This window comes from Terrapene carolina, unplaced genomic scaffold, assembly GCF_002925995.2.
Source record: "Terrapene carolina triunguis isolate 2854851 unplaced genomic scaffold, T_m_triunguis-2.0 Scaffold395, whole genome shotgun sequence".
Taxonomy (NCBI): Eukaryota; Metazoa; Chordata; order Testudines; family Emydidae; genus Terrapene; species Terrapene triunguis.
The window spans coordinates 2,602,911-2,630,830 of NW_020664746.1; the positions used below are offsets into that span (position 1 = coordinate 2,602,911).

The following is a 27,920-nucleotide window of genomic DNA, read 5'->3' on the forward strand; positions in this document are numbered from 1 at the left end:
AGGAGGGGCTCTCTCTGGCTGTCGGAGCCCCATGTAAGTGGCACCATCCGGCCGGCTGCCCTGTTAGCCACGCGCGCTCTGCATGGGGGGGAGAAGTCCGGACATTTACAAATTCCCCCCCGGACGCTATTTTTAGCTCAAAAATCCAGACATTTCCGGGGGAATCCGGACGAATGGTAACCCTAGTAATACTGCCACCATCAGTCAACTAACTTCAGGGGCTTTCCACAGGAGTAAATGAGGGAAGAATATGGCCCAATGATTCTAAGCTGTACACTAACATTACTGTTTGTTTAAAGTAAGTAATGGGCAGATGGCATTTACAAACCATGTGGTTTTCTACTGGCCTTTAATAGTGTTTGTAGCAGTTCCAATTTAAGTTTAAGGCCATATGCTTCCTTTAAATGATGCTTAACACAGCATTTTGGACCCTAAAGGAGCACACAGTTTTGCCTTTTATCTTTTTACACCTGACCTCATAATAGCTAGTCTAGCCTCATGTCCTTTAAGATAGTTCACAAGCTGCTGTAGTACCAGCAGACCACAAAAATTCCTTAGATTATTTTTAGAACAACCCAAAACATGTCTGGATTACTAGACCTAACAAAATGGGATAGTAGTGGATCAAACTCCTCCAAGTCCATAAACCATAACCTTTTTCTTGTAAGTAAAAGCAACATATAATAAATAGTGCTTATTTTGTAAGTCAGAAACACTCCACACTGTCCTATAAAAAACCTTGCAGAAAAATGCATAAAAATATGCATATGTCCATATCAAACAAATACTGTACCAAGTAGCAAATACTAATTTAGACCTCAATTCAGGAAAGCACTTAAGCATCTGCTTAATTTTCAGCATGTGCTTTAAATTCCATTGACTTCAATGGGATTAAGGCACATGCTTAAAGTTAAGTGCTATCCTGAATATGGATGGTCTCCTAGATTGGGGAATTGGGAAGAAAAAAAAATGTCAATCTTTAAAATGACAATCAAACATGTTCTTTGAGCAGTGGATCCTAAACTGTGGTCCATGGACCACTTTCTAGTGGCCTGCAGAGATCTAGCTGGTCACATGGTTTTAATTCTCCTCCTTGTTTCCAGCTTCTAAATCACATTAAATGCAACTTAAACAACACTAAATACTTTCCTAATTTTACTTGTCCAGGTAAGCCATTGCTGTAGTAGCCACCAGTATGTTATGTAACTGCCAGTGGCAGGAAGAGGTGGTCCACATGATCACAAATGGAAGGGCAGGTGTCCAAAAGACTGTCTCTATTAAGATGTTGTCGACACTATGAAAAAGTGACCTTAAGATCCTTATTTTAAAAGATACAGTACTCATTTTGTTATAAAACATTTTTATCTTTACCCAGAGCTCTGTTATTTCAATATGATCATATAATGCAAATCTCGGACGCCAATGTGAAAAGGAAATTTTCTTGAATAAATTGGAGCTAATACACATCAACCTTATCACCAAGTATGTGTCAGTGGAAACAGCTGAAATGTACCGTCTGTACATGAGGTACAGGTGCGCCAAGTTCAAATGGAAGTAGGAAATTGAGTGAGTGATGAATTCATCAGCTCTAACCTAACTTGTTTTGGGGGATGATTAATTGATGACATAATGCCCCCTTCACTTTAGGCAGGGCTTAAAACAGACAGACCTGCCAATTCACTGTTAACTTCAATGCCCCCAATCTGAATCCACAGTGGTCTGTCAGATACTGTAAGGGAGCAGCAGGACTCGTCACTGTCTGATGTAATATGCTGCCATTTGTTGAGACCTATGGTAGAAAAGACCAAGTTAACAAAAATAGAGCATTCATTCACGACTTTTTTTTTTAAAAAAAAAAATCACAATTTAGTTGCCTGTCTTCCTGAATTCCTTCCGGGTAGATTTCTTTAGCTTTACAGAAATGACATGAAAAAGTACTGACAACCAAATGGAAAATAAGGAGGCATCAACTACCTTTTAAGAACTTAAACTAGACTGGACTTGCAGGGCTCAAGTCTCTCTCAGAAATAACATTTAGCAAACAGAACTAGATTCTAGTAAACATCGTTTATATATTATACACATAGAAGGACTTTGCATTAGATCCAATGTGACAAAATAACTATCTAGAATAACTGAAAGTCACAGGGCTTGATTCACTGTGGACCTGCACCTTGTGCTGTCATTTACGCCTGTCAAGGGAGCCTAAAGCACTACCTTTTCATCGGGTAGTGTTTTACACCCACTTTGCACTGGTGTAAATCTCAACATAAGGAGCAGGGAAGAAGTTAATCAGGCCCATGTATTTTGTTTTTTCACTATATTCAAAAGCAGAGTGTGGCAATTAAACAGCTGACTTGCCACTGTGGCAGAGTGACTGTTAACCTACATCCATGGTTAACCATCACTATGCTCACTGTCCTAGATTTCTCTTGCTTCCTAAGAAAGGACATCACAAAAATACCTGCTCCTCTCCCTTGCAAGAAGGTCCACAGAAAGGACATCAATCTGTTTTTCAGATCTTGAAAATCCTATCTTAAAGAGGTAGGAAGCTGAGATTATGTCTTACCTAGGGCTCTACATACGTGTAAAAACACTTCACAGTGCTGCACGTTGTATTTGTACAAACCACTAAAACTTGTATTCTTAATTGTGGTAATTTGCTTAAAAACAACAACAGATGGTAAATAAACTATCAGTTTCTGTATTTTGCTTCTCATTCTTTATGAAGAGCAATCACATTAAAAAAAAACCCTCCATGATCTTTATTTTTTAAGAGAGCATGTGGTCCTTCAAACAATTCTTCAGTTGAAGTAAAAAATGTTCTGCCTAGGATATCCATGTCTGTTGACGTGAGTACGGTATGACAGAATATTATGATCACACATGGTGAAAAAGCAAATGGGGCAGTTGCTCTCTTAGGAAACAAGGGTCCTGATTTCAGGCAAAGATACTTAGTAAAAAGACAAGTAAAGGAAAATCCAGAAAAACATATTTACAAGAAATAATGCTTCTGAATACAGTAAATCCTTACTAATCCACCCACCCAAAAACTGATGGTCTTACCTCACTCCCACTAATGATTTAATAGTAGGTGTTTTAGTGAGCTCCCATATTACTAATACTACAGTAATATGAAGTACTATAATAAATAATTAAAACTAAACTACAACTGGCAAAATGAATGAATAAGATACATTTTGTTTTCTTGAGTTTGTTCATTTGCTAATATGTAGAGTTCAAGAATTTGCAATGGGTCTCCCAGTGGTTAATGAAAATATTTTTAAGTTTTCTATAAAGTGATTACTGGTCCAGTGTTTTATTAATCTTGATGAGAAATTTCACTTAGGATGCCTTATCACCAGCCAACTCCCTGCACAATAAAGCTATTATTAATTATTATTAAACATGTAAATTGCCGTAATGCCTAAAGGCCACAACCAGGTTGGGTGCTAGTGTGTCAGATGCGGTACAAACAAAAAGATTCACCGAGTCCATCCTAACAAACCAGTTATATCAAAATAAGTTCTTATCATTGCAGAGTTTCTCTTCTTGCTGCCTCAAATTCTTATTCAAAAACATCAGATGAGCACAACAGCTATATTAGCTCTACTGCCACCAGCATTACTGAAAAAATAGTGTAGAACAAGCATCTAGGAAATCATTTGTGATTCATTTCCTAAATCTGTTAGTAAAAGGTTCCTTATGCTCCAGCAAACAGGTTCAATGAGAGCTACTGGTAATGAGAAAACAGTGGCATTAAAAAAAACAAAAAACAACTTTCACTTCTTGAGGCCTTGTCTACACATAAAAGTTATACTGATTTAACTAAATTGATTTAGAAACCAGTGTAGTTAAGTCAGGGCAGCCACCCTGTAAGGTACCCTTAAATTGGTTTGAGAGTGCCTTACACTGATTTACTATAGGTCAATACGGAATCAATGTGTTAAATTGATATAAGGACTTAAACCAACTGCAGAGCATCCAGACACAGGGGCTGCCCCAATTTAACTTTGCTGGTTTCTAAGGCCTGGTCTACACTAGGACTTTAATTCGGATTTAGCTGCCTTAATCCGAATTAACCCTTCACCCGTCCACACTACAGAGCCAGTTAATTCGAATTAAAGGGCCCTTTAAATCGATTTCTGTACTCCACCTCGACGAACGGAGTAGAGCCTAAATCGATTTTGTTAATTCGAATTAGGGTTAGTGTGGACGCACACCACCGAATTACTGTGTTTAAGTTAATGGGGTAGTGTGGCCGCACACCACCGAATTAATGTGGTTTAAAACCGAATTAAGGTGCTTAGTGTGGCCGCGCACAATCGAATTTATACAACCTGTTTCCCAAATTCGAATTATCTAAATTCGGATTAATCCTGTAGTGTAGACATACCCTAAATCAATTTACTTACATCAGTACAACTTTTGTTTGTAGACAAGGCCTGACATAGCAAGAGTAGAGAATCACAGTCTCTTCAAAATGTACTAACTACAAAATGAAACCACATATGTGCTGTCACACATTTCCTACTCTCCTTCCAGGGCCCGCAAAACAAATACCATGGAGGAACATTTCTTATGCTGAGGAATCCCTTGTCGTGAGTTACGCAAAATGCTGACTACTGATGTAAAGGACAAAAGGTACAAAGAATGGTTGAAAACTGGAGTTGCTGAAAAGAATGAAGTGTGATTGGATCTTCAGAGGCCAATGCTTCTACATTTCTAAGCTGCCTATGTCGGTACAATGTCTGTGTCCTTAAATGCCATCACCCCTGTGAATGCAGCTGTTTCTGTTATTTCATTCAGTGGTTTCACTGCATTGTATAATCAGTGATTTGAAAATCTCTGATAGCAAAGACATTTTGACAGCAGCACTTGACTGCTATTAGCAGACCTACAGTGGTCTAGGCAGTACGGTGGGACTATTTATGCGTAGGGCGCTACCAAATTCATGGTCCATTTTGGTCAATTTCACAGTCATAGAAATTTACAATTTTTAAAATCCATGATTTCAGATATTTACATCTGAAATTTCAGGGTGTTGGAACTGTAGGGGTCCTGACCCAACTCTGAAGGCAGCAGTGCAGAAGTAAGGGTGGCATGGTATGGTATTGCCACCCTTACTTCTGTGCTGCTGCTGGAGGGGTGCTGCATTCAGAGCTGGGCGCCTGGCCAGCAGCTGCCGCTCTCCGGCCTCCCAGCTCTGAAGGCAGTGCAGAAGTAAGGGTAGCAATACTGCAACCCCACTACCATAACCTTGTGACACCCCCTCATGACCCTCTTTTTGGTCAGGACCCCCAATTTGAGAAACGCTGGTCTCCCCTGTGAAATCTGTATAGTATAAGGTAAAAGTACACAAAAGACCAAAGACCAGATTTCACGGCCGTGAATTTGGGAGGGCCCTATTTATGTGGACTGCTGGAAACTATGGATAAAAGTAGTGTAATAATCTTTGACCTTGTCCACATTAGAAAAATTAGTATAATTATCAAAGCAACTGCAAGCTATTGTTGCAGGACTAGTATAGACAGGGCTTAGGCACTTTTACCACTGTATCATGTAAACGTGCTCTACCTGACCCATGCCGATACCTGTAGCTTAGCACTAGTGTAGCTGCATCACTGCTGACTATCACTGTAATACAGGTTCTAATTTTTTTTAATGTATGCTCTCTAGAGGTGTCCTTGAATCCAAGAGGTGGCACACTACTTATTCTGAAGCAGACAATGGCAGTCAGCAAGGGGAAGAGACAGAAAGAGAAAAAGCAGCTCAGAATGATAAGGCAAGTTAAAACCTAAATATCCCTCCTAGTGTGCCTGAAAAAGGGAGGGAGGATCTGAAAAGAGGAAGGAGCCCTGGTTCTCAACTGGAAGCCCAAAAATTTAAAACAGCACTTACAATTACCCAATTGTCTGTTTCTGCATAGAGAACTAACAGTAAAGTTTTGCTACACATAAAGCCACACCCCAGGAGAAGCACTACACTCTGTATTACTGCTACTAGTTTATAAACACCCATCTTTTAACCAGTTTTTGGAATGAGGTTAACTTTATTCTCCAATTAATGAACTACAAAAAAGTAAGTCTGGCTGTTGCGTCCCTTCCCCCAAGCCTATTTTAGAAAATGTAGTGCTTTTAACTAAATTACAGCCGACCCACCAACAGATTCATATTTTCCTTACTTTACATCAGTTGTCACTCACTCAAGCATACACACTGAGAAGAATTTCCAAAAAATAGCAAAACCAGCTCTGTGATATATTCTGAAACCTCAACTGACAGCTAAAAATAAAAGCCTGGATTTTCCATGGAGTCTAAGAGTTAGATGCCCAACTCCCATTGAATTTTAATGGGATTAGGCACCTAATTCCTTTAAACTTCTTGGAAAATCCCAGCAAAATATCATGTTAACATGATATTCCAGCCTAAAAGCAAGCATTGGCTCAAAGCCATTTTTATTTTCATTCTTAAAGGCAGCCTGCAAAGAAAGTAAGTGTGTTTGTGCCCTTTCTTCTCCTTTTTTGGTGTATAAAGAGGACATGAAAACTCCTTTGTTTTTGAGAAGAGACATTTTTCACATTAAGTTTTGTCTCCCTTGTTTTCTAGAGACTCCCTGGAAAACTACAGGATTGAAGTGGCAGCTCCCTCAGCCCTTGGTTGCAAGCTTTCCTCCCCACTGTCTTCCAGGCAATGGAGTTAAATGAGTGTTATCAACACCACCACCAATCTGAGGAAAAATCTCTTCCCCTTAACATCTCTTTTGATTTTAGAATTCCACAGTCTACTAAGAAATCCTCAATATGCCCTATCATTTCTAATGAAAAAATAAGAGAAAATAACTTTTCCCATGGGAGAGAAACAAGGTAGGAATCTCCTTAATTCATAAAAAGGGTGCAATGAATATTTTCTTCTCTTTGCCAATCACCTTTAAATTAAGATTTCATGGATGTCCCTGATAGATCACATGGTTTCAACCCGTCAGCAAAAGGCAACTGGTCCATTTCCAATTCCAGCAGCTATAATGAAACTTGCTGTACACATTTACCTTCCTGTGAAAAGTAATTCTCTGAGAAGGTATAAGGCTCTTCCATTATATTCCAACCAATCAAATCTAAATCTCTAAAAAGGTATTAAACCCAGGATCCTGTCCAGAAAGACCACTAAGAGAGAATTTTAACTATGTTACTAGTTTTTTTAATCATTCATTGATTAAAATAAATGAGTACAAAAGGTTAGTTTTAGTGCTGGATGTTTTAGAAAAACAGGTCCTAACATGCACCTTATTAATATCAATACTGAAATGATGGGTTTTGGTCTCAAAAAGACCAAAGAGCATTAAATAACATGCAATTCTTTATGAAGTGCTTATTCACATAGATGCCAGTATAATCTGAAAATATATTTTTTATTGATCCTTAAAAAGTATTTCTTCAGTTCTTGATAGAACCACAAAGCAGCAAAAGTCGAGGTGGCCAAACTTCCTGACCCTCTGAGCTGCATACGATAATCTTCAGAAGTTCAAGAGCCTGGCATGCCTGCTGGGGCTTCTGTCCTGCGCGGAGGGAGGTCTCAGGGTTTCAGCCCCATGGGAGGCGCCTGCTGGGGCTTCAGGCTTCAGCCCCACTCCTGCTGAAGCCCCGAGCCCAGTCAGATGCATCCTGAGCCCCAGCAGGCTTGTCCAACATGCCGCAGGGCAGAAGCCCTTAGCTTCACCCCCCCGTCCCCAGTCTGGTAGACAGGGAATGGAGGGGAGGGGGATGTGTGGGGCTCCACAAGCTGCACTTTAACTGTAAAAGAGCCACATGTGGCTCGGGAGCTGCAGTTTGGCCAAACCTGAGCAAAGACATCATTACACCTTAGACTCAAGCTAACACTTCTTAGACACCTACAATTTGGCTCATCTTCAGAGGAACTATCAGAACTTGTTTCACAGTATCTACAATTTTGAAATGCTGGCAGGGCATAATCAAATACCAACAATAAATATTAATATCTTCTCCAGAGCCCAGCAAAAAGTCTAGGCACAGTTAGGGTCAGAAAAGCAATAACTTCTAATTCAGTAGAGATTTGTGCTGTATCACAGTAAGTCAGTCAGTCTTCCCTATTTTATACACCTGTTATCACTGCAAAGCAAATACTGGTGGGAGAGTAAGCTGGATTTAGTTCATGTATCACCATCATTAAACTGAGTTCCAGTTGCAGAATCTATTACTGATGATAATGCAGGAGCAGGACCTGAATCTGCTCCCTAAGGAATAGATCATGGAGTTACCTACAAGCTCTAGGCTACCCCAGGAGCACATTAGGCACCATATTTTGATTCAGAGTCACCATTTGATCCCTGCTTCCCCTTTGGTCCAAACTATACCTTGTACCGCTTACTTACCCTCTGCACCAGCTTCTTTGGATTGGGGGCTGAAGGAGAAAAATAAGACAGCATCCAGACTCCCCATCCTGTGAAGGTGGAGAAACAACCCTGAAGCACCAGCTCTCCCCCACCACACACAGACCAATGATGTGGGGAGCCTACACAGATGGATAAGGAGGTGTCTTAGGCCATGTCTACATGTACAGCGCTGCAGCTGTACCGATACTGCTGCGGTGCATCTGGTGAAGACACTCTATGCCGACAGGAGCTCTCCTGTTGGCATTAAAAAAAAAGGCACTGCTGCGAGCAGCATGTTGGTGGGAGAAGCAGCTCTCCTGCTGACAGCGATGTGCACAATAGCACTTATGTCGGTGTAACAAACTATTCCCCCACAAGCAACTCATGCCACTCCTTACACCATTATTTTTGACCCTGCGTGCCATTCAGCTTTGCTCTCCTTCTAGTCCCACAACACCCAGTTCTTATGGCTACCTTTACAACACCTAGGTGAAAATAGGGACAAGATATCTCATCTCAACCTTTCATCATTGTAAGTGTTGTGTGTAACTTTACTCACCTCCATGTTTACTGATTTATTGCACAAAATAGCTAACTCCTACCCCTGTAACAATAGACTGCTAATACGCCTGTTACTTCGTGTTTAGTCATTTATATGACAGTTTATCTGCTGTTCCTATTTATATAGTTGCCTGTGTAACCTCAGGTATATTTTATGCCCCTTCTTGTAATTATCTATTTGAATAAATTATAAATTGTAAATGAAAGGAGACAGGAGCTGAATTAACTTATTGTGCTTCATTGCTTGTTCTTGTTTATTAGCTTGTTTCCTAATCTCCTCAGGAAATAGACCAATTCTATTTCCTAACACTGCTTCACAAAACACCCATCAGGATGATGAGTAATGATTCAAGAGGACATGAGGATACACCTTCCTACTGCTACTCTGGTCCAATTAAGTGCTCCTATTGTACATCCAAAAGCAAAAGTTGAAGCACAGCATGCGAGTCATGTGGCATTTCAAAATTTAAGAAAGTGCGGTAGCTTGCCTTGCACCTTAAGCTGGCACTGAACGTTACAAGTCTCATGTCAATTTTCCATTGGTATGATCCATTAAGGCGAGAGTCTGGCTACCCTGAGAACAAGACACTTTTTTTTTTTTTAAATGTGGTTTTATCATACCCTGAAAAATCTTGATATTCTTAGACCTAATACAGTTTAGCCAAATAAAAATCCTTTCAATGCTGAAATTGAATGAAGAAACTGTTTTAGTCAAATATTAGAAGCTAAGTAGCATGAATGTTGTCTTTTAAATAATATCTGTATTAAAAGTTATAGCTCATAGAGATTTAATGAAATAGAGTTCTTAAACATTTGTTTTTAATTTCCTGTAGAACTTTGCTCAATAGAAGATGCAAACAACATTCAATTCAATTTCATATGTGGATGAATGACTGTATTTTTACTCCAAACCTCTGAGACAATGATACTTACAGGGATTTATTGGGATTATATTCTCTCCCCTTCACATCAGATGCTTCTAATTTAGCTTTTGAGGCCTTCAAAGCAAAGTTACGTTTTGTATCCACATTCATGGCTGACAGCCACCTATTTTCTCACTTGAAATAATTTGGGTAGATAACAGATGTACTGAAAAAGAACTGCAGAACTGCAAACCCCATAATCCACTGGCTGTGATGTATTTTCTTAGGCTGGCAGCAAGTTAGGCAAATCACCACTACCCTTTACTGCAGCGTAACACTTTCCTTCATAATACATAGGCTGCTGATAGATGATCAAATAGTACATTTTCACTTCGGCACTGGTTAGGCCTCAGCTGGAGTAGTGTGTCCAGTTTTGGTCACCAAAGTATAGAAAGGATGTGGAGATACTGAAAAGGATCCAGAGGCAAGCAACAAAGATGATCAAAGGGATGGAATGCAAGCAAAGGCTGAAGGAACCGGGTATGTTTAGTTTGGAAAAGAGGAGATTGAGGGGGGCATGATAGCAGTCTTCAAATACTTGAAAGGCTGCCTAAAAAAAAGGATGGAGAAAAGTTGTTCTCGCTTGCCACAGACAGCAGGACAAGAGGCAATGGGTTCAAACTACAGCACAGACTTAGATTAAATCTCAGGAAAAACTTCCTAACTGTAAGAACAGTAGGACAAAGAAAAAGACTGCCTAGGGACGTTGTGGAAGCGCCTTCGCTGGAGATTTTGAAAATGAGGCTAGATAGTCATTTGTCTTGGATGGTTTAAACACAATAAATCCTGCATGTTGGCAGGGGGTTAGACTAGACGACCCTTGCGGTCCCTTTTAACTATTATTCTATGATTCCAGCAGTACCATGTGCACTAACAATTACATAGCTTAGTTACACAAGATGCATCATCCAAGCACTGTAAAAACAAATGCACCTACTATCAGGTATTTATGAGTCATTAAAATGATCTAAAATTGATTAAAGAGCTATCAGATTGTGAATATACTGAAAACCACAGGTACAGCACAGCCTGTGCTCACAGTGGAAACATCCATTGGGATCCGGTGAGCACATTAAACAATTTCTGGCAAGTACAGAGCAGGTTGCATTGGATTAACTTCAAATTTTCCATCACTTAATAGTCCCCAAGGACAGGGTAATAAGGTATGAGGTACAGTTGCAGCTGTTTACAGTTAAAAAGTTTTAACAATCCTTAACATTTGCTCCACCACTAACTCAACTAAATCTTTGGACGGAGAGTACACCACAGATACTTTTCCATGATTTAAAAGGAAGACAGTGGTGAAAGTAAGTTCACCTAAGCAAGCATTTTAGGCAATTCATATGAAGTGTTGTGGTGCAAAGAACTGACGGGTTTTAGGTTACGAGACTAAGTATTAGACTAGAGAACAGTTTTTGTTCTTAATATTACATGTGCAAGATTTGTACTATTCTGTATTACAAAAAGTCATTCACTACAAAGACAGAACGTGTGTGTGTATATGTCATGATGACCATTCATTACATAAGACATGCACACAGAGTTTCTTGTGAACTTATATTTGAAATAGATTTGTTTCTTTCCCAACTCACTGAACAGTCTCTGAACACTATATACACTAGTACTATGCTACTCTTATATGGTACAGTAACTCCCCACTTGAAGTCATCCTGGTTAAAGTTGTTTAGTTATTAAGTTGCTGAGAACATGCTTGTTTAAAGTTGCGCAATGTTCTGTTATAACACCCTCCACAACCACCCCCAGCGCCTACCAGCAGGCCCCGCAAATCAGCACCCCTCTCCCTCTCCGTGCCTCCCGCAGTCAGCTGTTTCGTGGCATGCAGGGAGCGAGGGGGGAGGAGCGAGGATGTGGCATGCTCGGGGGCAGAACTGGGTGGGAAGAGGCGGGGGAGGGCCTTGGGGGAAGGAGTGGGGTGAGGACAGGCCTGGGGTAGAGCCAGGGGGTCAAGCACCCCCCAGCAGTTTGAAAAGTCAGCGCCTGTGGCCCCAGAAGCCTATGGCTGTCTCCAGCTGTGCAGGGATCTAGAGGCCAAGTGCCTCTGCGTTGTGTGTCCCGAGCGTACCATGCAACCTGGCAGATTGGTTCCCTTAGGAGACGACTGGTCTCCCCAGCACCCCGGGGCGGGGGGGAATGCATTCAATGACTAACTTGAGCAGGCATTTGTGTGATCTGCTGCTCAGAGGCTAGCAGACACATCCCCACTGGGTGCTGGGGAAGGATTCAGCAGTGTCACTTCCGAAGTGCTGCCGCTTGCCTGCTCTGCCTGGCTCCCATGTTGAGCCCAAACCCGCAGAGTTTGCACAGGAAGGACTCAGCAGGCTTGGGGGGTGGGGCGGGGGGGTGTTGTTGGCCCACACCCTCACCAGAGCTCTGAGGCCAGAGGATATTCACTTACCTAGTCACAGCTGTGAGTCAAACCGCATATAATGTCTTTTGTCTCGCAAAACTTTTCCTGGAACCTAATCTCCCCCCCCCCCCCATTTACATTAATTCTTATGGGGAAATTGGATTCGTTTAACATCGATGTGCTTAAAGTCGCATTTTTCAGGAACAACTACAACGTTAAGTGAGGAGTTACTGTATTACAGAAGATACTATCCAAAAGTTCTAAATATTTTAAAAAGTTGCAGCAAGTTAAATATCCAAGTATTTTACCTCAGATTTTTGGCTCAGAACATCAGATGGCTTTTATGATGTGGGATCAGTTCATTTTGAGCTGCCTGACAAACTAGGTATCTGCTCTATACATATAGAGATGTCTAAAAAAAACCACAGAGTGAATTTTTTGTCTTCTGAAAACAGCCTGCTTTAAATCACAAAGTAAGGCTTATTTACTGAAATACTGTAATTGTTTCTGTTTGCAGGAAAGAATATATAAATACAAGAGTGAAACAGGATTTCACATTATGAAAATTTTCATTGTGTGTTTATTACATTCAAAAAGCATTGACTGACCTCTTGGAATTTGTTAGGGAAAAAACCTAGTATAGTTGGAAAGTTAATTAGCATCTACCACACAGATTGCAGAGAGATCCTCAGGAAATCTGAGCAAAATCAATTTGGACCAACATGTATTTGTGTGGGTTTTTTTTTTTTTTTTTAAAACACACTAGATATTCAGTAGTTACATGAACTTGATATCAGAGTAACTGAACAAGGTTGGAAGACACTCAGTGTTTTGGAAACCAACTGACTTGTCAGTTGCAAGGCGGCATATTAATCTTCTAAAACTGCATCACAATAAAGATTCTTTAATGGGTTCAATCACTAAATCCTGACACTGTGTATTTTAGTTTTACAACTACATTCAATTTAAGTTTAAATTTGTATTCCTCATCTGTGCTTTGCCAATATGAACAAAATGGAAAAACTTGGGATGGGAATTGTTCTGGAATGAAGGCAGCCAAATTCTTCACAAGATCGTACAAAGCTGGAACAGGAAAAAAGATAGTAACTCAAATGGTCAGGTATAGACCAAAACTAGGAAGGAAAAATGTAAATTCAACTGCATGAAAATGCCAACACTGAGCAACAGACATGCAAGAGTAGCTAACAATAGTGGAGATTGGGCTTAATTAGCTTTTGACAGATGGAAAAAATGGTGTTTGAAAACATTTCCCTACTGTATAAGTCATATTTTCTGTCTTTATTCAAATCTATGGAACAGAACTGAATTTATGGAGAAATAATTTGACAAGCTTTACCTAAGACAAGAGCTCTCTACAAGAGCCAGTTTTTGGGGAAATAGATGAATGCTTAGTCTCAAAATTAGAACCCTAAGTATATACCAATAGTACTTTACAGCAAATGATCTTTTAAAAGTGCTGAATGAGAAAGAATTTACATTTTAAAGGGGGTGTCTCCTCTAAATATCATGTACACAGAAAACACCCTAAAAATTTTTCAAAGCTTTTTGAGAAACACACACAAGTAATTCAGATTTAGTCAATTTTATTTACAGTTTTTGTACATTTCAGAGCATTACACAATTACATATTCTCATTTTCTGACCTGCAAACAGATACCTTAAAACGGAAATATTAAAAAAAATATGAAGTTAGATACATCCAAAATGCAACAATTACACATCTGACAATTCACAAAGTGTAATTTACCAGGACGTATCCTAAGAATTTAGGAACAACCAGTCAGAAGAAAATCTGACTAGTTTCAGCAATCAATTATTTACACATTCAAACAAAACCTCTCTTGCTCTAAACTCCCAGACAAGTGGCCTGGAAGATTTTTCAGTGGAAGAAAGACAGGAAGTTATGATTCACACCTATGCAGCATTAACAGCCCTTGATCCCAAAATACTGAGTAACATTTCAGCTTTGCCTTTGGGCAAGAGGCATCCCCTCAGCTTGTCAGACCCTGAAGTGTCGTACTTGTGCCCCTGTGTGCATAGAAAGGCTGAGTGTTTGGGAAAAAAAGTGGTCACCAAGACCCCATTTAGTCTGGCCTTTAAACTCTGTTTAAAGGGGTTAGTTAAATTGGTTTCTAACATAATTTAAACTGGCCATGTGGATGAAACCAAGCATGTTTTTAAACATGGTTTGAACTCACTTTGGCCCCATTCACACGACCAGCTATATGTACAGAAGCTACTTAATGCAGAAGTGTTGAAACAAGGTTTAAAGGCCAACGTAAACAGGGCTTAAGTTTTTACACTTCCCCTGGTGGGCCACCCAGGTCACAGCTATTAATTACTTCCATCCCTTGTTTACCCTTTGCCATATAGTGACTAGATACATACCGGCTAGAAACTACTAAAAATTCCCTGCAAATAAACTGCCCTTCAGCTGAGGCTATGGCTCCTATGCATGGGAGGAGTTTTTAATTTAAAAAAAGATTTTCATTTGAAAAATACTGACGTTCTCACTTTAGATTAATTTTGATTGCATGTTCAATTTGTTTAGTTTAACTTTTAAGAAACAGCTACAAATCAGAACAATTTTAGTATAAAAAGAGCAGCCAACCGAGTGCAACGTTTTGAATTGGCCAAGTCCTTCATGGTAGCTCTCTAACTAGGCTATAAATTTTGTGGAGCCTCCAAATTCTTGCCTACCTTACTTTCCACGTTCACGTTTCAAACTGTGTCAGCAGGGCCCGAACTTCGGGAGTCAGCTGCTTAGCAGCCTTAGCTGCCTCTGTGATGGCCTTGCGGTAAAGGCCCTTTCTCTTCTTATTAAAGCGCGACTGAAAGTTTTCTAAAAAGGGGGACAGTTGTGAAAGAGCAAGAAAAGATGTTGTTGGGGACCCAAACCACGAAATGCGGGCCTCCTGTCGAACTAAAAGGCCATTATCTTTCCGGCTCACAGTTATAGTAAGAATACGGGCTGGCCACCAAGGGAAGCCATAAATCTTGGCCCAAACAATGTCCCCTACACATATGGTCCTGCCATCTGGTGTGACACATTTAGAGACGTTTTTGGAAAAGACTTTCATTTTCAAGGAATTACTGAGCTTTTTCTCTTCCTTTGAAGAGGAGGAGGAGGAGGAGGAGGAAGGTGCATGCATGCTGCCTGGAGGAAAATCAAAGCTTTCAGTAGAACTACACTCAGAGTTGGTGGATTTCAAATCATCTGTGCTATCACTACTACACACTGATGCACTGGAAGAGTCAGATTTCTTTTGATTAAGGGTCATGTAAACTGTTATATTGCTTTTGCTGCCTCTCTTGCCCAATGTCTGGTGTTCATCCTGATCAACAGTTACATGCACTTCACTTGTGTCCTGAACCTCACTGCTGGCCTCTTCAGGGCCTTCTGAGGGGCTCTGATTTTCTGAAGGGGCCTCACCTGCTGAGCGGGTGGAGGAGCAGCGAGACTGGGGCTTAGTTGCCATCTTGCCACTCTGTATTTTCTCAAGTCCTGTCTTGAGAGATGAGTCATTTTCTTCATTCCGGTACCTTTGTGGTTTTAAACGCAATCGGGGTGGGAGGGAACCTGAGCTGGTGTTCTGAAGACGTCGTGTAAAATGGACCTTTGAATGTGCATTTTTGGAAGTGGAAGTTGCACTCTGTTTCTTTTGTGCCTTCTCTTTGGCCATTTTCAAAACTTCCCGAGCTTTTGCATGATCCATGTTTTTGCTCTGGAGAACTTTTTTAGTATTTAACTGAGCTTTCGAAGTGTTTGCTTGAGCAGAAACTTTAACTACTTTGCTTCTGCTGTGGCCAATATTTGAAACTTTGACCACAGCATTTCTTTTCTGGCTTTCATTTTGGCTTTTTCCATCTACTTTGTGGTCAGTTTTAAGTTTTTTATTCACAGTAGTTACACTCTCATTTCTTCGCTTTTTATGATCCTCATATTTTAAGCAGTCACTTGCATTACCACTTTTTTTAATTTCTTTTTTTTCTGCAACAACACTGTTTTTACATTTGTCACATAAGACCTGCCTGGGTCGTAATTTGATAGCATTCATAATAGAAGTGGGTTCCTCCCTGTACATTTTCCGCTTGGGTCGCTTAATTTTTCGGGGCGGAGGCTGAGGTATTGATTGGTTATACGTGTCCCTGATAAACAAAGGAGGAGGATATGGCGCTCCCTCATGGAAGAGGGGAGGTGGTTTAGAAGTCCATAGGCTTTTAGCGAGGCTAGGTTCTGATGGCTGAATGGGAGAAGAGTCATCAGGGACTGCACCACTGGCTTCACACTTCACCTGTGTCTCATCTTGGAATGGTTTACTTTGGAGCTGCATGGCTTCAGGTTTATCCTTGTATTCCCTTTTAGGAAATATGGTCACAGGGATTCCATGGGGTCCAAACCTTAAAGGGAAAAAAAAAAAAGATAATTTTAAGTGTCCTCATTTTTTACTACACTGAAACAGATATTTTTAAGAGGTCCCTGCTAAGGAATTGCTATTTTTAAGACATTTTAGCTATTTATCCAGAGTCTAAGAATGTAGTTTTATTTTTCCTCAAAACAAGACACTGGACCTGTACGTTTAACAATATATAGTTAGTATAAGTCACTGAACACAGGCTCCAGACTCATGAACAAGTCTTAAACAGTAGTACCAATTTCTGCAGTAGCTACAGTTTAAGTGGTTGCTACAAGTGGCCCTAAACACTCATTACTGTAGTCTAGTCTCAAGATCTCACTAATGGAAACAGGATCTACTTTGTAGTTCTGCAGAAAATGAATGCTGAGAGATAACTAATTCCAAAGGAGAGTGGATTTATTACCTCCCAAGAAAGTCAGCACAAATTAAATTGCATGCTAATCCAATCGAGGCACAGAATTCCTAGAAGTCTTTTGAGCAATACAAAAATATTTAGAACATTTTTTGAGAGTTATCAAAGCAGATTCAGTATGTTTTAAAAGTATTCAATATATACATGCTAGTACCTGTTATAATGGATAAAATAAAATGTAAGTGATAGCAAACTTCGTTCTTCATACACAAGAAGTTTTCCTTAAGAACAGTACGTGATCATTTGATGCATTACGTACAGGAGACAGAATGCCAAGTGACTTTGGGTCTATTCTGGCAAAGATATCCTTGTTACTTCAATACACTTGGTACAAATATGCTCTCCCTTCTCTTCCCCCACCTCACAGCATGTCTTATGCCATTCTATTTCTCCCAACTAGCCCTACCCAAGTTTTAAGACTTATATTGCAGCTACAACTGTTTTCGTGCAGTATGTGCAGCAGACTCAAATATTTAATTCTAATCCAATGGAAAAGAAATCCCTGAAATAGCAGTAGACATTGGCTCAATTTTGACTGGGCACCTGTCTTCACTGCCTTATTAGCTTAAGGTATAACTCGAGTTTTGCCCCTAACCTGATTCAGATTCACACACAAGATCTCTAGCTCAAGTTAAGTGGTATTTTAAACTCAAGGTAGCTAGACCAGGGGTCTCAAACTCAAATGACCGCGAGGGCCACATGAGGACTAGTACATTGGCCCGAGGGCCGCATTACTGACACCTCCCCCCTCGGCCCCACCCCCACTCCACCCCTTCCATGAGGCCCCGCCCCTACCCCGCTTCTTCCCACCCCTTCCATGCCCCCATTCCAACCCCTTCCCCGAAATCCCCACCCCAACTCCGCTCCCTCCCTGCCCCCAGGGGGTGCAGGAGGGGAGTGGGGTGTGGCGGGGGGCTCAGGGTGCAAGGTGCAGCAGGAGGCTCAGGGTGCGGGGTATGGTAGGGGGCTCAGGGCCGTGGGTTGGGGTGCAGGAGGGGCGTGGGGTGCGGCGGGGGGCTGAGGGCGGGGGGTGCGGCGGCGGGGGGGGTTCAGGGGGCGGGCTCTGGCCTGGCGTGCACCAGGGGCAGGGCAGGCTCCCTGCCTGCCTGCCCTGCCCCCGCACCGCTCTGGGAAGCGGTTGGAACCTGGGAGAGGAGAAGAACAGAGGTCTGTGTGTTGCTGTTACTTCAGGCACCGCCCCCAGCAGCTCCCATTGGCCAAGAATGGGGAACCACGGCCAATGGGAGCTGCTGGGGGCGCTGCCTGAAGCAAGAGCAACACACAGACCCCTGAGCTAGACTATTAGGGATATGGTTTGAAGCTTAAGTGCTACTGAGGTTCACATGAGCTAATAATGCACTGGGGATCAACAGATAGTTACAACTCACTAGCTGCTAACCAACCACTCTGAGTACATTAACTTGAGCTAACCACTGCTGTTCAGACAAGCCCATAGATAAGAGGCTGTCATGCAGCATGCACTAGTGTTGGCTGTACCATTCTTTCTTTTCAACATGAACTAAGTGCATAATTGCAGTATATGAAGTTAGGTACTTATATACTAGTGTCACTTACCAATACAGCTTAACTAAATGCAAGTATGCTGCTCTATTATGAAACAGGGCGTTGTATGTGCTAGAAGATTCTTTACATTGTCAACAAGTCTTTACTGATTTACTTTAATACATACTGATTAAATGTGGTAAAAAAAAGTTAGAGGTTATAAACAAAGCAATCTTCAGAAAAGCTGAAATGAATATGCTGCATCCAAACTGACATGGGCCATTAGTCCTCCCAGTTGTAGACCATATATAATTTTGCAGAGGAAGAGCAACCTCAATGGAGTTTGGTTTCCACAAAAGTGCTGAAAGGAAACATCCGAAAACTTACAGAAAATTAACATATTGACATAGTCATGACTGTTACCTACACACCAGCTACTGTTCTGTTCATCTGACCTTTGAGCTATAAGGGAAAAGAACAAGAATAGTATGTGTTAACAGTTTAAGCACTACAGTGCACCTCTACACATGCTAGTGTGTATTGTTCTTCCCTTCCCCACAAAATAAACTAGCTTCCCTTTGAAATTCAGTTCAGGGGGCTCTACCTGCTTAATATCTAAAATTTAGACACTCCTCCATTAATTCAGAAGAACACTGTTCATTTTAACTATTTCTCTGATGTATTACTGAAAGCTTCAGACATTGTATTATGTATACACTCAGAAAAGAACAAATACCTCTACAGTTATTTGGAGAAAGTACACCTGGCATAAATCCACTGGGGACTCATTTTTGAAAATCTGAGATTTTAACTGCCTTAAAGGTCCACCAAATGGACCATTATGTTTATCAGGTCAAAGAATACTTACATTACACAAGTAGCACTCTGGTCTTGTTGAGGCTCAGAGGTAATTTATTCATAGGAAAGTTAAATTTTAGGAAAGTATTTACAGTATCAGCTAACTATTAAATTCACAATACTTAAAATGCAATGTTTTTGACTGCATTACATAGTCACTGCTATCAAGAAACTTTAATTTCTTCCATACTGATAAGGAAGATCTGTATCCACTTTTTGATCAGTTAGATTAAGGTATCAGAACTTGGAAAATGCATACAATAGACATTATCCCAAGAAGTAAACCTACCAGACAAGATATGGCAGTACATTAGCTGCCATGCACTAAGGCCCTACAATTTAAATGGACAAGAGAGCTGTACTCTTGATAATGGTAACTAAAAACCCTAGATAAGCTTTCCATTTAATTATTTTTCTTAAAGATAATGGGTTTTTTCCCTACATTTTCCAATGTTTTCTCTTTTTACACCTCTTTCCCTACATTATTGTAAAGGACTGGGGCCTGTCTTATAGCCCTCTCTTCCAGCTGGACCCAGGCTTGCTCTGGCTGTGCCAGCACTCTCCCTGTGAACCTTCCCTGGACTCTGGGAGAAGGTCATTTCCAACAGGGTCAGTTCTTGCAGTTTCTTTTATTTTATTTCTAGTTTCCTCAACAAAACAAGATCAAAACTTCTAAGTCTGTCCCCCAAGCCTGTAAGTTCCTCAGCCCAGAAGTTCCTGACTTTTACCTCAGAGCCTTTGTGATAACAGGATTTTCCAGTCTCCCTTCTGTCCATTTTGTTTCTGGGCGCAGTTCCTCCCAACAGTAGCTCCAGCCTCTACTGGCTGCCCCCCCCCTCCTTTTTTGAGGACCAGCCCATTAAGTTTCAGGTCTTCTCCCAAGTGTGGCAGCTGGGGTTAATCAGTCAGCCAGCTACTGGCCTCTCACACCAGAGGAATACCATCCTTTTACTATAGTCACAATTATGCTCTTTACCACCTCTCCTATATTTTGTCTCTTCTGTTTCTCCCCTCCCCCCCAATTACCTGCCTATTCTTAAAAGCCTACTTTTCTATCTTATCTACTCAATTCTTTCCTCTCTCAGTTACATCCACTCATTCCACATCTACCCACCCCTTCATACATGGGTTTCTGATAAGTGTCAGCCCCAAAGAGCTACCAGACCAGACTGAGATGGGGGGCTACATTGTCAAGCGGCAATATCCAGACAGGAAAGTACCACAATGTAGCCATTTTACACTCCACCTTTCCCCTCTCCCCACCCCCAGATCCTGGGTCCAGTTCTACATTTTTCCTAGTCTCTAGTTTAGAGAGACTTCTGTCTACTGCCTCAGTGAGCCAATAACCCAGCCATTTTTCCTAAAGAGGACAACAATAGTTTGATTAGATGATATTGGGTTATTATTAAGATGTTCTTTCCCCAAACAAAAATAATAAAGGACAGCAAATTCATTTAGGAACTAACTATATTCTGTTGTGTTGCAGGGTTTCACTCCCCATCTGCCATTAAACATATTTTTAAAAAACTCCACTTCCCACCCAGTTCTACTTACCTCCAATTCCAAGCAGACAGTTTGGAAACCTCCACAATAGCTAGTTTTGAGGGTGGGTTTCTCTGCTCTTAGGTTTTTTGTTTTTGTTTGTTTGTTTCAGGGAAGTATTGCAGAACCATGGTAAATAACATTGAGAACTGGCTTTTAAGTCCCATCACATTAACAGAGGTCAGTCAAGTTTATATAAAGATGTGAATTCCATATACAGCTCAAACGTAGACAATTTGTAACAAATAAGAAGCGCACCTAATGATTTCAATCACTTGTTTGACCTTGTTGAAAGAGGGACAAAATCAGAAGCCACAATCTAAGGTCAGCTTTACGCTCAGTAACCTCTCTTATTTTGGTCATCAAGTGCTTACTGGAAAGTGTTCTATTTGCTATAGTATAAATCTAGCAACCAGAAACAATTTTAAAATCACTTTACACAGTATAAGATTTTCAAAACAGGGATGGTGCTTTTTTTTTTTTTTTTTGGTTTGTTTTAAGACTAGATAACACCTAGTCCATTGTGGATGCTGCAAAAACAAGTAGTAATGATGCTCAACCGTTCCTACTTAACAAATCCTATTGTCTTCCCTCTCAAAGTTCTGTGAAACTTAGGGGCTAGTGAAGCACAGGACCCATGGGACAGTTCTTGGAAACATTTAAATTAAGATACATACCAATTTAAGAGTATATTGTATTAACTCACTGTGAAGTTGGGTTCTTCATTATAAAATGTAGTGCTTATAATGGATGTACCAGGAACTGTCATTGCATAGTTTGCTGTAACTTTCTACTGTCAGAACTGGTTTACAGTACAGTAACTCCTCACTTAAAGTCGTCCCGGTTAACGTTGTTTCGTTGCTGATCAATTAGGGAACATGCTCTTTTAAAGTTGTGCAATGCTCCCTTATAATGTCGTTTGGCAGCCGCCTGCTTTGTCCACTGCTTGCAGGAAGAGCAGCCCGTTGGAGCTAGCTGGTGGGGGCTTGGAACCAGGGTGGACCAGCAGTGCCCCTATCGGCTCTCCGCTCCCTTAAGTTCCCTGTGTTGCAGCCGCTCAGCAGACTATCAATTGCTGGCAGTTCAGCTGTCCCTCCCCCCACTGCCATGTGCTGCTCCCTGGCCTCTGCCTTGGAGATGCTCCCGGGAGCCTCCTGCTTACTGTGCAGGGGAGGTGGAGAGCAGGGCTAATGTCAGGGTGTACCCCTCCCCCATGGTCCTGCACCCCACTTACCCCATCTTCAGGGGGGAGACAGGATAGAGCTCAGGATGGAGGGAACTTCCTGGGAGCAGCTGCTGTCTCAACTTGCTGATCTACTTAACAAGGCAGTGTACTTAAGAGTGGGGTAAGCGTACTTAAAGGGGCAATGCGCATCTCCCTCTCTCACACACACACAGGGTGTGTCTCTCTGTCTCTGTCTGCCATGCTGTCTCCCCCTCCCTACATTTGTGCTGCCTTGTAGAGTGTGAGGCTACACTAACAACAATGGGCTAACCCTTGAGGACTCAGCCAAAAGCTAGTTCATCATTTAGCAGTAAGGCATTCCCTGGGAAATATCCCACCCTCTGACTTCTCAACCGAGCTTCACAATCATCATCGCTGTGTACAGTATTAAATTGTTTGTTTAAAACTTACACACACACAAAAAAGTCTTTTCCAGGGAAAAATTTTTCACCAGACAACCTAACCCCCCCTCCCATTTACATTAATTCTTATGGGGAAATTGGATTCACTTAACATTGTTTCACTTAAAGTTGCATTTTTCAGGAACATAACTACAACGTTAAGCGAGGAGTTACTGTATTTTAACATTAATCAAGACTTCCCCCAATGTTTTCAAACATGGGATAAGACAATACCACTGTAGAGTCCACACTTCTAGTACAAAGAGTTCACTGGAGCCTAAATTTGGTCCTGTATGACTTGAAAGATGAAGCTCCTAAATCAGGTTCGGTACAGGCAGTTTTCCCCAACAGCTAGATGGGTGCTGGCTTCTTACTTGGACACTGCCCCACAGCAATGGGCTACTTTCCATCTCTTGTATCTCTCGGTCATTAATAGGTTTAATTTGTTGGTTATTAGGCATGTAGTAAAGTTCCTGAGTCTATGTCTGGATGCATGGGTGGGGAGAGCATGTGGGTGGGAGAAAGGAAGAGATTGACAGGGTAAGTTAGAAAAGAGAATTGAAGTGGAAAGGTTTGGGAAGGAGAGAACTAGAAGAAGAGAGTAGGGGTGATAGAGAAAGGAAGGAAGGAAGGAAAACACTGAAGACCACAAACAGTATTTCTTTCCTATTGCATGGGGGGGGGGGGGGAGGCAGAAAAAGACAGAAAGGGAGCAGATCTAACAAAGCCAAGGGAAACAGTAAGGGTGATTACTCAAGTAACTTGCCAAATATTATTCAGTTTTCACTAATTTATCAGATGAAATACCACAATGTACTGAATAAAAAATAAAAATCAAGCCCCATCTCTATTTCTGTAGTCACTCACTATATACAAAACCTCAAAAAGGTGTTCTGCTAAGTGTTTTTGTTCCACTCTCAGTTTCTTTGTATTATATAGACTAGATGTTACAAATGAACAACAGAGCAAATGGTTTTAAATTTTGATAGAATTTCTACATGTTTACAAGTTCTAAAAGAAAGTGTTTTGGTTAACTGGTATTAGCAAAGGTGAAGAAGGACCACAAGAAAAATGCCACTATAAAAATTCAAAGATGAAAAGCGCATCACCACTCTTCAGATTAATCTTGACATCATGAGTCACCTTTACTGGCCTATGTGCTGAACTGAAGTACATCCTGTAAGTCTAAAAGGTTTGTAATGAATGCCATCTTTTAAAACAACCAAAACCAATTATGCAACATAAGTTAGGCCTGTTTAACCATTCAGTTTGAAATAAATGCAAAGTGGCAAACACTGCAAGTGATATCTTCAATTTGTCCTCATATCCAAATACAATGGTAAAGCTAAGCAAGAGCATTCCATGCACAAAGAACCTGTCTCAGGTACAATATTACTTTTTATTAAACAGAATGACATCCCTTGAAGTTACCACCACAGTTTCTATGATCTGCTAAATACAAAAATAAAATTTATTCTTGATGCATGACTCCAGTCATGAGTGATTTATATTGTTCATAGGACAATGTAATTTATAGCTTTTCATTCATTTTGATGTAATTACACAACCTACAACTACACCCTAAGTCCTCATCTGCAAAGCAGGAAAGATCTTGTGCTAGAGCCTCTTATGTAACTAAGGGCACGTCTTCACTACCCGCCGAATCGGCGGGTAGCAATCGATCTATTGGGGATCGACTTATCGCGTCTAGTGAAGACGCGATAAAATCGATCCCCGATGGCTCTTCCGTCGACTCCGGAAATCCACCGCGGCAAGAGGCGGAAGCGGAGTCGACGGCAGCGCGGCAGCAGTCGACTCGCCGCCGTCCTCACAGCCAGGTAAGTCGACCTAAAATACGCCACTTCAGCTACACTATTCACGTAGCTGAAGTGGCGTATCTTAGGTAGACCCCCCCCTCCCCCGTAGCGTAGACCTAGCCTGAGCTGTGCTTGGCACAGGACTGGAGGAGGGCAGGGCAAAAGGTAGTTTAAGAGTACTTAACCCAGGTACTAGCCCAGGTCTGGCATAATTCAGAGCAGACCTGTAACTGCTCTAATTTACAAATGGCTGCATATGAGCCTCCAAGATGTGTTCCAAGCCTTTGTCAAAAAAACCCCACCCATATCAGGAAGGGGTTGATGTAGAAAATGCTATGCCAGTTTTTGCCACCAACCAAGGAATTCCCCTCAGAGGGCTAGTTAACCTGGCTTTCCTGAGGCTTTGTGACACAGAAGGAATCAGGACCTGTCCCCTTGTTTCAGAAATATATAGCTGAGGGAAGACTTTACTATTCCTATTAACATTTTATAGTAATGCACTGCCACATTTAAGTAATGAGCTTGACATATCAGTCAGAGGTCATTTCAGCCTCTGAGATAACAAACTGGGTGCATGAGCATTAATGCTGTTAGGGATTTTATGTGCTTAGGATATGAGGGAATGGCTAGAAGAAGTGTTAAAAACGGAATAAATGAAGAAAGATTTAGCAACTCCAGAGAAGAGTGAAGAATGATTCAAACATGAAGTAGCAGAAGCAGGGCACAGCCAGACTACCTGTACCAAAATAAGGAAACTTACTGGAGCATGATCAGCCTTATTTTTAAAACAAAGACCATTTCTGATACTACCAAATTTACCACATCACTAAATTTTTGAAGTCATCACTGGTCAAGTACTTCATAAGGTTTTTGTGCAAGTCCTGTGAGCTATGAGAATTAATGAATATTCAGAGCTAATTATGTGGTCCTCTGTAATTATGTATAGACTAGTTAAGTGACATCAGTAAAACCAAAAGCTGCAGAAGCTTCTCACATAAATTTTGATAAACTGATATAACTAGAAAAAAGCAAAATCTACATAAATTAGTTCTCTGAAGGGTAAGGAGGAGAAAATAATTATGTATACTTTCAGAATTCTGTTCTCAAGTGGCGTGAGCTACCACAAGAACGTGAAATATTTGAGTCTTTGCCTGTATGTGAATTAAGTCAAGACTAAAGCAAGAAATGTGAGTACATGTTATAAACGTTCTTCTACGATTATGAGCCTATTTAGGAATTATCTGTAGTGTTCTTTAGTCTAAACATATGCACACAAGCATTTAAACAATGCATGATGGCATGGAGGTTTACTTTAATGGGTAGAACTTAAGTGAACCCTTCCTGCACTTGCAAACTACATGGGGGAGGAGGGGAGTGAAAGAGGAAAAAAGCTTTTCTAGCAAACTAACAAAACCTCCTGCAGAGAAAAGCCAACTAGGATAGTTTTAAATCTAACGATTGAACATGAGCCATGTTTCTTCAGTCTCTTGAAAAGACTTATGATTTCATGGTGTCTGGGCATAACTCTTATGAGAATGCATGATCACTAATCTAAATCAGCACAGGAAGTTGATATTTCAGGAAAGAATCAGATTTGATTTAATACATCATTTACAAGGAGTCCACTGACCTCTGATGTGTTATCACTGACAGTCAGCCTACAATAGTCTGATTATAAATTAAAATATTCTCTCAATTTTTTTTTTTTTTTTTTTGTTATTCATACCCAGTACAGTATTCCTTATGTGTATTCTGCAGAAGCCAAGACAGGAATCATTTGGTTTAAGGTTCAAACATTTTGTAGTATGTTGGCTACATTTATTAAAATATTTAGCACCATTTAATTCTGAGCATCTTTGTTTCATGCATCATCTACCTAATTGAAATATTTTACTCAGAATTTGAAGGAATTAGTTTAATAATAAAGCTCCAATCTGACTGTTTATGCACATGAGTATTCAATAGCTATATTGGTTATATATTATGTAAGCTACTTAACACCAAGCACAGTATCCTGAACATGGGTATCCAGAACATACCCCTAATATTTCACTAAAATTCTACACTAAGCAGAATAAAAGTGTCTACCTAAATATATACTAAGTATCCACCGGGACACCAGTAGGTATCCACAGAAGCTGAATTATTTTCTCAATAGTTTATTTCCCTCCAGAGTAATATGGCACCAGAGTTCACAGTTCAGAAAATGCAGTATTTCATTTAGTCAAAGTTCCAGAACAACAGCTTGCATCTCCAATTTGAGTTACTTCCATTTCCGTAGAAACAGCACATAATAAGTGGCCAATGCCTTTTACCACCCCAAACGTTGCTTATTAGGATCTGCCAGTAGTAATAATTATGCATGTCCCACGCAGCCAGTGTTGGACTGATGGACTCTACATATAAACAGAATACTTATGGGATAATATATTTCACTTACATGTAAATGACAATCACAAGTCTTTATTTGGTATAACTTCTGAGCACGTAAACATCTTCCAAATGAAGTCAAATATTTCTACAGTTAAATATTGAGTTGAGTGTTTTAATGAAGTTACATCAGGAATTAACAGTTACACCTGTCAGAGAAACTAGATCAATATCAAATAGGGCTTTTTGAAGGCCCCGATTGAGCTTCACGTAGCACACTGAGTTTGAGAAAACATTGTACTGCTTGCAGCTGCATGCTTCTAGCTCCCCTTACGTACAGAGGAATCCGTTTTTTTCACTGCATCTTTCCCACCCACAGAGGACCCTGTGGGTCTGCAGCTGCAAACAGCGAGGAGCAAGCTCACTGATCACCAATAGAAAATATTGATGTAGAAGTTGTATTACTTAGAGTGCAACCCTGAAGCTAGAAACCCCTCTTTGAAATAGACAACCACACGGGCAGCACTCCCCACTACAGCTTCATGAAACCACATTCAGTATAGACACCCAGGGCCATCTCCTGAGAAGTCTGAAGGATCTGTGTATGGGGCGGGTCCAAACCCCTGATTTTTCCATAAAGGTAGGAATGTAGCCCTTCCCCTCTCCTCCTGGAAGAATTGGAAGGAAGCTCCATGTAAAGTTTTCTGCAGCTTCATCTCCACATCAGCATGTCTAGATAACCAGGTTACATTGAGGTAAAAAATACGTGCCAATTTTGAAATGGGTTTTTATTTTTAAACTTTAACCTGGATACTAAGTACAGCTTTTTTCTTTTGTCATGACACAGTGCTAGGGACTCTGGGCTGATCTAAACAATTTTCATACCTATAAACTCAAGTTCTTTTTAAACTGGCTTTGTTAAAACTGTGCAATCCCTTTTTAGTAGACATTCTTTAATTAATTTCAAAGTTCAACAAGCACATTGCACTGATTACAGTCATTCAATCAATAAAGAATCACTGATGTATATGCTCAGCCTTCACTTCACCCCAGTGTAGTTTGTTTGGGAATTTCCTTTTTAATTAAAATATCTAACACTAAACCAGAAAGTCA

The 27,920-nt window shown here is 40.7% G+C and overlaps 1 protein-coding gene across 4 annotated transcripts in view; it reads right to left on the reverse strand.

Moving 5' to 3' along the window:
• PWWP2A (PWWP domain containing 2A) overlaps nt 1–27,920 on the reverse strand; it is a 43,332-nt gene that overhangs the window by 6,821 nt on the left and 8,591 nt on the right. The window contains exons 2-3 of one of the 4 annotated variants that reach the window (XM_024211909.2): nt 15,695–16,662; nt 1,670–1,789 (exon numbers count right to left, since the gene is read on the reverse strand). In XM_024211909.2, coding sequence (XP_024067677.2) covers nt 1,670–1,789; nt 15,695–16,662 — 1,088 coding nt within the window. Of the gene's footprint in view, nt 1–1,669; nt 1,790–10,490; nt 16,663–27,920 lie in introns of those variants that run through there. The other 3 variants (XM_024211908.2, XM_024211910.2, XM_024211906.2) reach the window with 3 other exon arrangements.